The sequence below is a fragment of the Montipora capricornis genome, chromosome 11, assembly GCF_036669925.1.
Source record: "Montipora capricornis isolate CH-2021 chromosome 11, ASM3666992v2, whole genome shotgun sequence".
NCBI classification, from domain to species: Eukaryota; Metazoa; Cnidaria; class Anthozoa; order Scleractinia; family Acroporidae; genus Montipora; species Montipora capricornis.
Genome location: NC_090893.1, coordinates 7,006,711 through 7,019,147, shown reverse-complemented (window position 1 = coordinate 7,019,147; position 12,437 = coordinate 7,006,711). Strand labels below are relative to the sequence as shown.

The 12,437-nt window shown below is 38.1% G+C and overlaps 1 protein-coding gene across 2 annotated transcripts in view; it reads right to left on the bottom strand.

The window, feature by feature from the left end:
- Nucleotides 1–9,008: 9,008 nt before the first annotated feature.
- LOC138023838 (patched domain-containing protein 3-like) overlaps nucleotides 9,009–12,437 on the bottom strand; it is a 30,571-nt gene continuing 27,142 nt past the window's right edge. For both annotated transcript variants that reach the window (XM_068870924.1, XM_068870925.1), the window contains exon 23: nucleotides 9,009–11,492. In XM_068870924.1, coding sequence (XP_068727025.1) covers nucleotides 11,407–11,492 — 86 coding nt within the window. In that variant the 3' untranslated portion in view covers nucleotides 9,009–11,406. The remainder of the gene's footprint in view (nucleotides 11,493–12,437) is intronic.

The window sequence follows — 12,437 nt, the reverse complement described above, 5'->3', positions numbered from 1 at the left end:
ACTTCTTAGTTTTCTCTTGTCTTCTGCAGATAAAAGTTACTATCGTTTATTTGAGTTGTTCATCAAAATTCCCAAATCGCACGCCAAAATAGCAAAACACGCATAAAAATAAGCATAAATTTAAGATGTAAAATTCTCTTTCAGAAAGCTAAGACAGTTGTTGCTACAAAATTCAGTTCATTTTTAAAGTCGTAAGACAAGTCTGTTTATTTCGTTCGAAGAAGACATGATAAATTCGAGATGAATTTGGAGTAAAACGAACGAAATGAAACCCACGTGTCAGATTCGCAAAGTAGCATTCAATATCTTTCTATGCCGTTCATCAAAACTTTAAGCAAACGTTTATATATCATTGTTCAAACTTACCAGCCTTAAGTAAAATAATGAAGGGGTTTTCTTCCTGGTCAAAACCGAGCTTTTGAGTTTCGCCACAAGGGCCACAGCATAGCACATCTTGCCACCACGACGGACAGCGTGAAATGCGCAAATTCTGGCAATTTTACTGAATATGAATTACATCGACAAAAACCAATCACTGACAACTACGTCATTAATTTGAATACAGGTTTTTGTCTACTCTTTTATCGTGCAAATTCCGATATAGGGTAGAAAGAAAAAGCGTAAAAAATAACACATTCCTTGCCTTTTCCAATACATTTCTTCAAAAAAACGTGTAACAAAAAAATAGAAAATATTAAATTAAAACACGGTTAACAAAAGGGAAAAAAAAAGGAAAAAAAAAAAAAAGGAAAAAACAAGCGGCGGATGAATCGAACCTGTTTCTCTCACAACACGGCGCACATTACCTACTCATTGAACTACAAGAACTAAGTTGCGTTTTTCTATTTTAAATGAATGTACTGATTCTTAAAGGTATAATGCGCTAGCGAAAACGAAGGAAATTAGTTCCTTAGCAACGAAAGATGGGATAACTGAAAAAAAGCGAAGAATATAGCGGGACTCGAACCTACGACCTTCACAACACGGCGCAGATAAACTACTCATTGAGCTACAAGAACTAAGTTGCGTTTTCCGATTTTAAATGAATCTACCAATTCTTAAAGGTATAATGTGCTAGCGAAAACGAAGGAAATTAGTTCCTTAGCAACGAAAGATGGGATAACTGAAAAAAAGCGAAGAATATAGGGGGACTCGAACCTACGACCTTCACAACACGGCGCAGATAAACTACTCATTGAGCTACAAGAACTAAGTTGCGTTTTCCGATTTTAAATGAATCTACTGATTCTTAAAGGTATAATGCGCTAGCGAAAACGAAGAAAATTAGTTCCTTAGCAACGAAAGATGGGATAACTGAAAAAAAGCGAAGAATATAGCAGGAATCGAACCTACGACCTTCACAACACGGCGCACATAAACTATTCATTGAGCTACATGAACTAAGTTGCGTTTTTCGATTTTAAATGAATGTACTGATTCTTAAAGGTATAATGCGCTAGCGAAAACGAGGGAAATTAGTTCCTTAGCAACGAAAGATGGGATAACTGAAAAAAAGCGAAGAATGTAGAAGGACTCGAACCTACGACCTTCACTACACGGCGCACATAAACTACTCATTGAGCTACATAAGCTAAGTTGCGTTTATCGATTTTAAATGAATGTACTGATTCTTAAAGGTATAATGCGCTAGCGAAAACGAAGGAAATTAGTTCCTTAGCAACGAAAGATGGGATAACTGAAAAAAAGCGAAGAATATAGCAGGACTCGAACCTACGACCTTCACAACAAGGCGCACATAAACTACTCATTGAGCTACAAGAACTAAGTTGCGTTTTCCGATTTTAAATGAATATACTAGTTCTTAAAGGTATAATGCGCTAGCGAAAACGAGGGAAATTAGTTCCTTAGCAACGAAAGATGGGATAACTGAAAAAAAGCGAAGAATATAGCAGGAATCGAACCTACGACCTTCACAACAAGGCGAACATAAACTACTCATTAAGCTACAAGAACTAAGTTGCGTTTTTCGATTTTAAATGAATCTACTGATTCTTAAAGGTATAATGCGCTATCGAAAACGAGGGAAATTAGTTCCTTAGCAACGAAAGATGGGATAACTGAAAAAAAGCGAAGAATATAGCTGGACTCGAACCTACGACCTTTACAACACGGCGCACATAAACTACTCATTGAGCTACAAGAACTAAGTTGCGTTTTTCGATTTTAAATGAATGTACTGATTCTTAAAGGTATAATGCGCTATCGAAAAGGAGGAAAATTAGTTCCTTAGCAACGAAAGATGGGATAACTGAAAAAAAGCGAAGAATAAAGCAGGAGTTGAACCTACGACCTTCACAGCAAGGCGCTCCTAAACTACTCATTGAGCTACAAGAACTAAGTTGCGTTTTTCGATTTTAAATGAATGTACTGATTCTTAAAGGTATAATGCGCTAGCAAAAACGAAGGAAATTAGTTCCTTAGCAACATAAGATGGGATAACTGAAAAAAAGCGAAGAATATAGCAGGAATCGAACCTACGACCTTCACAACAAGGCGCACATAAACTACTCTTTGAGCTACAAGAACTAAGTTGCGTTTTTCGATTTTAAATGAATGTACTGATTCTTAAAGGTATAATGCGCTATCGAAAACGAGGGAAATTAGTTCCTTAGCAACGAAAGATGGGATAACTGAAAAAAAGCGAAGAATGTAGAAGGACTCGAACCTACGACCTTCACTACACGGCGCACATAAACTACTCATTGAGCTACAAGAACTAAGTTGCGTTTTTCGATTTTAAATGAATGTACTGATTCTTAAAGGTATAATGCGCTATCGAAAAGGAGGAAAATTAGTTCCTTAGCAACGAAAGATGGGATAACTGAAAAAAAGCGAAGAATAAAGCAGGAGTTGAACCTACGACCTTCACAGCAAGGCGCTCCTAAACTACTCATTGAGCTACAAGAACTAAGTTGCGTTTTTCGATTTTAAATGAATGTACTGATTCTTAAAGGTATAATGCGCTAGCGAAAACGAGGGAAATTAGTTCCTTAGCAACATAAGATGGGATAACTGAAAAAAAGCGAAGAATATAGCAGGAATCGAACCTACGACCTTCACAACAAGGCGCACATAAACTACTCTTTGAGCTACAAGAACTAAGTTGCGTTTTTTGATTTTAAATGAATGTACTGATTCTTAAAGGTATAATGTGCTATCGAAAACAAAGGAAATTAGTTCCTTAGCAACGAAAGATGGGATAACTGAAAAAAAGCGAAGAATATAGCAGGAATCGAACCTACGACCTTTACAACACGGCGCACACAACCAACTCATTGAGCTACATGAACTAAGTTGCGTTTATCGATTTTAAATGAATGTACTGATTCTTAAAGGTATAATGCGCTATCGAAAACGAGGGAAATTAGTTCCTTAGCAACGAAAGATGGGATAACTGAAAAAAAGCGAATAATATAGCAGGAATCGAACCTACGACCTTTACAACACGGCGCACACAACCAACTCATTGAGCTACATGAACTAAGTTGCGTTTATCGAGTTTTAATGAATGTACTGATTCTTAAAGGTATAATACGTTAGCAACATAAGATGCGATAACTAAAAAAAAGGGAAGAATATAGCAGGAATCGAACCTACGACCTTAACAACAAGGCGCACATAAACTACTCATTGAGCTACAAGAACTAAGTTGCGTTTTTCGATTTTAAATGAATGTACTGATTCTTAAAGGTATAATGCGCTAGCGAAAACGAGGGAAATTAGTTCCTTAGCAACATAAGATGGGATAACTGAAAAAAAGCGAAGAATATAGCAGGAATCGAACCTACGACCTTTACAACACGGCGCACACAACCAACTCATTGAGCTACAAGAACTAAGTTGCGTTTTTCGATTTTAAATGAATGTACTGATTCTTAAAGGTATAATGCGCTAGCGAAAACGAGGGAAATTAGTTCCTTAGCAACATAAGATGGGATAACTGAAAAAAAGCGAAGAATATAGCAGGAATCGAACCTACGACCTTTACAACACGGCGCACATAAACTACTCATTGAGTTACATAAGCTAAGTTGCGTTTATTGATTTTAAATGAATGTACTGATTCTTAAAGGTATAATGCGCTAGCGAAAACGAGGGAAACTAGCAACGAAAGATGGGATAACTGAAAAAAAGCAAAGAATATAGCAGGAATCGAACCTACGACCTTTACAACACGGCGCACACAACCAACTCATTGAGCTACAAGAACTAAGTTGCGTTTTTCGATTTTAAATGAATGTACTGATTCTTAAAGGTATAATGCGCTATCGAAAAGGAGGAAAATTAGTTCCTTAGCAACGAAAGATGGGATAACTGAAAAAAAGCGAAGAATAAAGCAGGAGTTGAACCTACGACCTTCACAGCAAGGCGCTCCTAAACTACTCATTGAGCTACAAGAACTAAGTTGCGTTTTTCGATTTTAAATGAATGTACTGATTCTTAAAGGTATAATGCGCTATCGAAAAGGAGGAAAATTAGTTCCTTAGCAACGAAAGATGGGATAACTGAAAAAAAGCGAAGAATAAAGCAGGAGTTGAACCTACGACCTTCACAGCAAGGCGCTCCTAAACTACTCATTGAGCTACAAGAACTAAGTTGCGTTTTTTGATTTTAAATGAATGTACTGATTCTTAAAGGTATAATGTGCTATCGAAAACAAAGGAAATTAGTTCCTTAGCAACGAAAGATGGGATAACTGAAAAAAAGCGAAGAATATAGCAGGAATCGAACCTACGACCTTTACAACACGGCGCACACAACCAACTCATTGAGCTACATGAACTAAGTTGCGTTTATCGATTTTAAATGAATGTACTGATTCTTAAAGGTATAATGCGCTATCGAAAACGAGGGAAATTAGTTCCTTAGCAACGAAAGATGGGATAACTGAAAAAAAGCGAAGAATGTAGAAGGACTCGAACCTACGACCTTCACAACACGGCGCACACAACCAACTCATTGAGCTACATGAACTAAGTTGCGTTTATCGAGTTTTAATGAATCTACTAATTCTTAAAGGTATAATGCGCTAGCGAAAACGAAGGAAAGTAGTTCCTTAGCAACGAAACATGGGATATTTGAAAAAAAGCGAAGAATATAGCAGGACTCGAACTTACGACCTTCACAACACGACGCACATAAACTACTCATTGAGCTACAAGAACTAAGTTGCGTTTATCGATTTTAAATGAATGTACTGATTCTTAAAGGTATAATGCGCTAGCGAAAAGGAGGAAAATTAGTTCCTTAGCAACAAAAGATGGGATAACTGAAAAAAAGCGAAGAATATAGCAGGAATCGAACCTACGACCTTAACAACAAGGCGCACATAAACTACTCATTGAGCTACAAGAACTAAGTTGCGTTTTTCGATTTTAAATGAATGTACTGATTCTTAAAGGTATAATGCGCTAGCGAAAACGAGGGAAATTAGTTCCTTAGCAACATAAGATGGGATAACTGAAAAAAAGCGAAGAATATAGCAGGAATCGAACCTACGACCTTTACAACACGGCGCACACAACCAACTCATTGAGCTACAAGAACTAAGTTGCGTTTTTCGATTTTAAATGAATGTACTGATTCTTAAAGGTATAATGCGCTAGCGAAAACGAGGGAAATTAGTTCCTTAGCAACGAAAGATGGGATAACTGAAAAAAAGCGAAGAATGTAGAAGGACTCGAACCTACGACCTTCACAACACGGGGCACATAAACTACTCATTGAGCTACAAGAACTAAGTTACGTTTTTCGATTTTAAATGAATCTACTGATTCTTAAAGGTATAATGCGCTAGCGAAAACGAAGGAAATTAGTTCCTTAGCAACGAAAGATGGGATAACTGAAAAAAAGCGAAGAATATAGCAGGACTCGAACCTACGACCTTTACAACACGGCGCACACAACCAACTCATTGAGCTACATGAACTAAGTTGCGTTTATCGATTTTAAATGAATGTACTGATTCTTAAAGGTATAATGCGCTAGCGAAAACGAAGGAAATTAGTTCCTTAGCAACGAAAGATGGGATAACTGAAAAAAAGCGAAGAATATAGCAGGACTCGAACCTACGACCTTCACAACACGGCGCAGATAAACTACTCATTGAGCTACAAGAACAAAGTTACGTTTTTCGATTTTAAATGAATCTACTGATTCTTAAAGGTATAATGCGCTAGCGAAAACGAAGGAAATTAGTTCCTTAGCAACGAAAGATGGGATAACTGAAAAAAAGCGAAGAATATAGCTGGACTCGAACCTACGACCTTTACAACACGGCGCACACAACCAACTCATTGAGCTATATGAACTAAGTTGCGTTTATCGATTTTAAATGAATCTACTAATTCTTAAAGGTATAATGCGCTAGCGAAAACGAAGGAAATTAGTTCCTTAGCAACGAAAGATGGGATAACTGAAAAAAAGCGAAGAATATAGCAGGACTCGAACCTACGACCTTCACAACACGGCGCACATAAACTACTCATTGAGCTACAAGAACTAAGTTGCGTTTTTCGATTTTAAATGAATCCACTGATATTTAAAGGTATAATGTTTTCTTCAAACCGAGAATAAACTACAATATTCGTCACATTTGTTGGAACACCCATCCCCGTTTCCCCCTTCCTCCAATGTTGATTTCCACAACTACTAGTAGTCACCCGAAAAATTCTCACACAACATTGAATTGGGGGAAGGGGGATGTGTAATAAGCTACGATCTTGTAACACGATGATTCTGACCATTCGCTAAGTGTTTCAACTAAATATGTCTAGTATTGTAGGTATCGGAGAGGCTGAACATTTACGCACGCATGCGCTGACGGAATGTTTGAAGAGGAGACGAGAAAAATATGCAGTACCTCCAGACGTGGCGCTGGAGCGTCGTACCAAACGAGTCATCCCGGGATTTCGACACGTGCTATCGCTTTTGGACGCAGTTGGCCCTTCGCTGCTTTCTGCTACCGACCTCGCCTCCCGGTACGGCATTGAGGGAGGGATATGTCGAGCCCTAAACCATATGAGACAAATCCCACGCCTACTCACAGCTCCAAACCTCCCTTGTCATTACAATTTAACGTAAGATTTCGATGTCTTATATATTCAAGAAAAAAGTCATTTTATCTGTCATATGGTAAGCACTGGAGTCGCAGATTACAGAGTGCACGCATGCGCCCTGCCGAAGGTAACATGCATGCATAAAACTTTATTTCATCTCGAATTTCTGAATAACATCTTCGACACATTACAGCTAACATACATAATATATACAGATACATAACTAAATATTAAATAATATTTAAAGCTATATTAATCAAAACGAAAAGCCGCTGTACAAAATCCGGCCCTGGATTAGTTTAAAACCAGTAAGCTCAGTGGTACGGGAAAAATCAGGTAGCGCATTTCGCAACGTACTTAGTTAAGACGTAAGAAAAAGAACTAAGACCATAACTGGTTGTTCTAGGTTTACTGAGGGACAGAATGTAAGTTCCACGAAGATCATGCATAAGAAGAGAACGGGAGAGAAAGCGTATTTTTCCTATGGACAAGCCTTTTCTTTCTTTAACTACTTTTATACAATAATATGAGGGAATTTTGAATGCGCTTCTTGCATAGAGATGTAGAGTTTGACTTAAGTGGTTCGTAAGAGCACAGGTAATCGCAAATATAAATCTCGTTACTCTCTTATTTACATTATACCGTTTCTTTGACAAAAAATTACTAAAGGCCACGCCGAATTTCCTATGTGTGGAGCCACCCAGTCCTACAGGCAAAATACAGCATCGATTGAAGTTTTTAGCTTTCAAAACTTGCTCAAATCGCCGTTCCCCTCTTCCTGAATGGGGGAAGGGGGATGTGGTATAAGCTACGATCTTGTAACACGATGATTCTGACCATTCGCTGAGTGTTCCAACTAAATATGTCTAGTATTGTAGTTTCTTAGCAACGGAAGAAGAGATACCTGAAAAAAAGAAACCTGCAGGAATTGAACCTACGACCTCAACAACACAGCGCAGACAAACTGCCTATTGAGCTAGAAGAACTAAGTTGGCTTTTTAGGTGTCAAATGAATGCGCTGATGTTTTAAGGTGTAGTGCGCTAGTGAAAACGAGGTAAATTAGTTGCTTAGGAACAAAAGAAGGGGTAACTGAAAAAAAGCAAAGAATCTTGGAGGAATTTAACGTACGACGTGAAGAACACGGCTCAGATAAACTACACAGTGAGCAAGTGTTAATTTCTGGCTCTGTTGTGTCCTTGTTTTAAGTCAGTTGGACCTCTTTTCGTAATTATCTATTGAACTGGGGCTGTTTTGTTTATATCGTCGTAGTTTGCTATAATGTCGGGCTTCTTCCCTGACGTCACCACCAATCACGAAGCCATGTTAAAATATCGCTTTTGGTAGGCACAAGTGATTATTTCTTTTCTCTGAATGTACCTGACCTTCCCTTTGTTGAGGGTTGGGTCGCATTAAACTCGGAATTAAGATTTGAGTGAGAGTATGCTCACTAACAAAAGCTTTTACCTTACACCAAGTATGCATGATCAAAACTTAAAGCTATTAGTTACATACGGGTACGTTTTGTGACGTATTTGCGCGGGACTGGGGAGAACATTGAAATGCCGCATCCCATAAAGCAGCTTGCGTAGGCGTGAGTCGCTATTGGCCTTTTTCGACATATTAAAATTCAGCTTGACAACGAGGCAGTGCGGAGAAAGAGAAACGAAAGTGGACGATATGTAAATATTTTTGACATTCTTTCCAAATTGCGTCTATAGTTTTTGTCCTCACTGTCTCACTATCAAGCTAAATATTTGATATTTTGAAAACGGCCTATTGAATCTTTAAGCGCAGCAGGTAAACCCAGAACAACGGGTGTTACCAGGGACTGTTTTTCCAAAACGACGGTCCTAGCAAAGTTGTGACAAAGTCCCCTTTGGAAACACGAAATACGTGGGGACAAAATAGTGAAGACGCAACAAAAAAAATTCCTGAATTGAATTTATTGGATTCACTTATGAAAAAAAAGCAACTTCTCAAAAAAAAAAAAAAAAAAGAGAGAACTAATTTCATTTACAGTGTTTCTAGGGTGCTCAACACCAATGAATTTATAACTTTCTTAGTAAGGACGAGCATAACAAAACAGAAGCACCAGATCCTGGTGAAGGAACTTATCAGGGATTTAAATATTATAAAAAGCTAAAAAGAGGCTGATCTAACGGTTAAGGAATATATTAGAATGAGGCTTTTGTTAATCTTTCGAAAAGCACTGCCTTTCTTCATCAGGGTTTTACAAGGAATGACTACCGTTAACAAAGACGTTACAACACGTTAAATACGTCATATCAGTCTTGCTGTTTTTAGCTACCTATGATTTTGTCGTTATAGATTTATACTAGTCACGCAAACTCATTGAAATAACAGAAAAATGTCTACTTCGTTGCACTGGGTAATTTTTTGTCCCCCCCACACGATTATATGAGTGCAAAACTGATCAGATTGTCCAGATTACAGTAGAGGTTTCATTACTCATGACTGAAAAGTATCCACATTTTACTTTCAAAAACTGTTTTTAAAAGGTTCAATCAGCGGCAAATAAATCAGTGGCAAAAGTCTTGAGAAACTCACATTTTAAGTTGTTTTTCTTACTTACAAACTTAGTTTGAATAATTGTCCCCTCCTCCCAAGATTGGGGGTAGGGAGGGTGGACTTCTATTTTGAAGCTTTGAGTGGAATTTTGACAGTTATGTTTAGTTTATGATGTCTAAAAGGTCTTCAGCCCCATCCTTGCGTAAGCATCGTAACTACTTTTGCCACTGATTGTAGTTTACCGCCTAACGTGGACCAAACCAGCTTCAACTATTTGGAGGAAATGCCTTATAAGAATTAACTCTGTAACTCTGTTTCACGTAAATCTCACGGTACCAAACGAAACACCAAGAACTGCTTATCAAGATGCACTCATCTATGCGACGTAATTGGTTACCAACGCAACACAAGAGACACCTAAAAACGCTCTTTATTTTGGATTTAAACGCTTATATCTCAAAAACGAACGAGGTGACCCCTACTTTGTACTGCTGCAAAGTGATTAGCAGGGTGATAAGATGAGACTCTCTGTGCAAAGTTGAAAATTTCTCTGGAGCAGATTCACAGCTACTTTCACAACTGGAAAATTTTAAGGTGGTTCTAAATCCGTTCCAGAGAATTTTAACTTTGAATAGAGTTTTATCTTAGCTTGTTAATCACTTTGCAGCAATAAAAATTAGGGGTCTCCGAGTTCGTTTTTGAGATATAAGCGTTTAAATACAAAATATTGGGTGTTTTAAGATGGATCTTTTGTTGCCATAGTAACCCATTACGTCATGTCTATGATTGCAACTTGTTAAGGAATTATTGGTGTGTCATATGGTACCACAACTTTGCCGTTACGTGAAACAGTTCGGTGGATTCAATCCTTACACCTTCAGTTTCGTAGCTGAAGGAACTGCCGACGTTAAATAAAGTGACTTGTCTTTACCTTTACCTATTTACTGTTTGTTGAAAAGTGTTGAAACTGGTTTGAGCGTCCTTAACTACGTTAAACACCATTGAAATCTTCTTTGCTTTATTCATCCAACTCGGGGTTGGTGTTAACCAAGAGTGAATTAGATAAGAATGTTCTTAAGGCATGGGTAGGCTCCTCAGCAGTCACAAATGAATCTATTTTTATAATACCCGTTCCCGCGAAAACCAGTTGTCATGTCCCTGAAAAAACAAAGCAGAAGCAGACACGCGTGACAAGGCGTCTTCCGATTGGTTAAAATTAGCGGCCCTTTGTTTGTATCACGCGCAAATTGTATCTAAAAATAAATCCATTTGTGACTGTGCTGGGGCAACATCGCAAGGTGATAGATCAACACTCTTATCTAATTTACTCTTGTGTTCACCATCTTACGTCTAAAGTCCTTGGGCTCTTTTCTCCTTTGGCGGACGCCGAGAGACCACCCGCTGTCCAAAGATCCCGAGGACTCTGGGCACGGGACTGACTAAATTCTGTACGACGACTAAACTGGATCATGCAAGATCTGAGTTCAAAATAGATAACCACTCAGCCTTTGCGCTAACGTTTCATAACCAGTAAAATAAGAAACAAACGTATGGAAGTGAGGTGAATATAGGATTTGATATGAAAAGCTGGTTTTGAAGTTTAAGTCACACTATATAGGACGGTGATAAAAGGTCTTTTGCCAAAACTACTCACGACTATTTACAGAATACAGTGAGGAGAATATGGGTAGTGATAACGACGCTTGTCATGCAGCTTACGTTTGACAACAACGTGAAGAAGTAAAAAATCCGTATCTACATCATTGTTTTCTTTAAGCCATTATTTTCTCCTGATTTTTAAGCTTTATCAAGATCTCCAGCCACACTTGAGCGATAACCTTGATTGAATGCTGCGTTGCTGGTCAAACTCTTCACGTCCACTTCTGTCAAATAAGAAAAGCGAAACCATCAAAACTAAGACCTACAGACTCGTAAATTGTTTGTTAGGAAAATGCATTTATCAATGATGACCTGGAGACACTTTGGAAAAATCCGAGTTATCGTTTGCAGGGGTCGAACCTAAGACATTCCGATTACTACTTCAAATAGAGCGCTTTTCAATTCAGTGTCGAAAGTAATTAGATAATTACTTTGGTTTATGATTACTTCACTCAGTGATTGGTTCAAATTTCTCGCGCTAAGTTTTCCAACCAATCAGAAGTGAAACCAAAACCAATCGTCGCTCGCGCGTGCACAATTTCCCGCGCTTTGTGTCGGCTACATGTAATTACTTCGAGTTTTGATTGGTTTACTGGATTGTCTCCGTCCCTTTTGATTGGCCAAAGTAATTACTTTGGTTTTGGTTTTACGATACTCAATTGAAACTCGCTCTATCTGCAACTGACCTATTCTCGGTTTTCACATGACGTCACGGTCGCCATGTTGGTAACCCTAAACAAAGTAACGGCGGCCATGTTGGACATGTCCCGAACCAATCCTCCGGGAACTGAACTCTATTATTATGGAAACGTTTTCTTTTTGTTTTCCTTGAAAAACATGGCTGTTCATCACGTGACTGAAAACCAACAATAGAAGTCTGTTTCGCTGAATGATACAGGATGTATGAAATTTTGTGATATTTGAACTTCGGAAACTAAAATATATTCCAATGGTAGATCGCCACAGTTAAGCATTAACTTAAGAAGTTGCGAATAAAGCTTTCCGTTTTATATTTTTTTGGTGCCTATTGTTTTTTTAACCAATCACGGCAACCGTTCTAATAGCTGCGATTTGGCTACGAGGAGAAATAAAGTATTTTAGAATAACTTGGTAAATAATGCTCCACAAAAACCACTTGTTATCTAAGTCGTGATACATAAGCTTTCTTA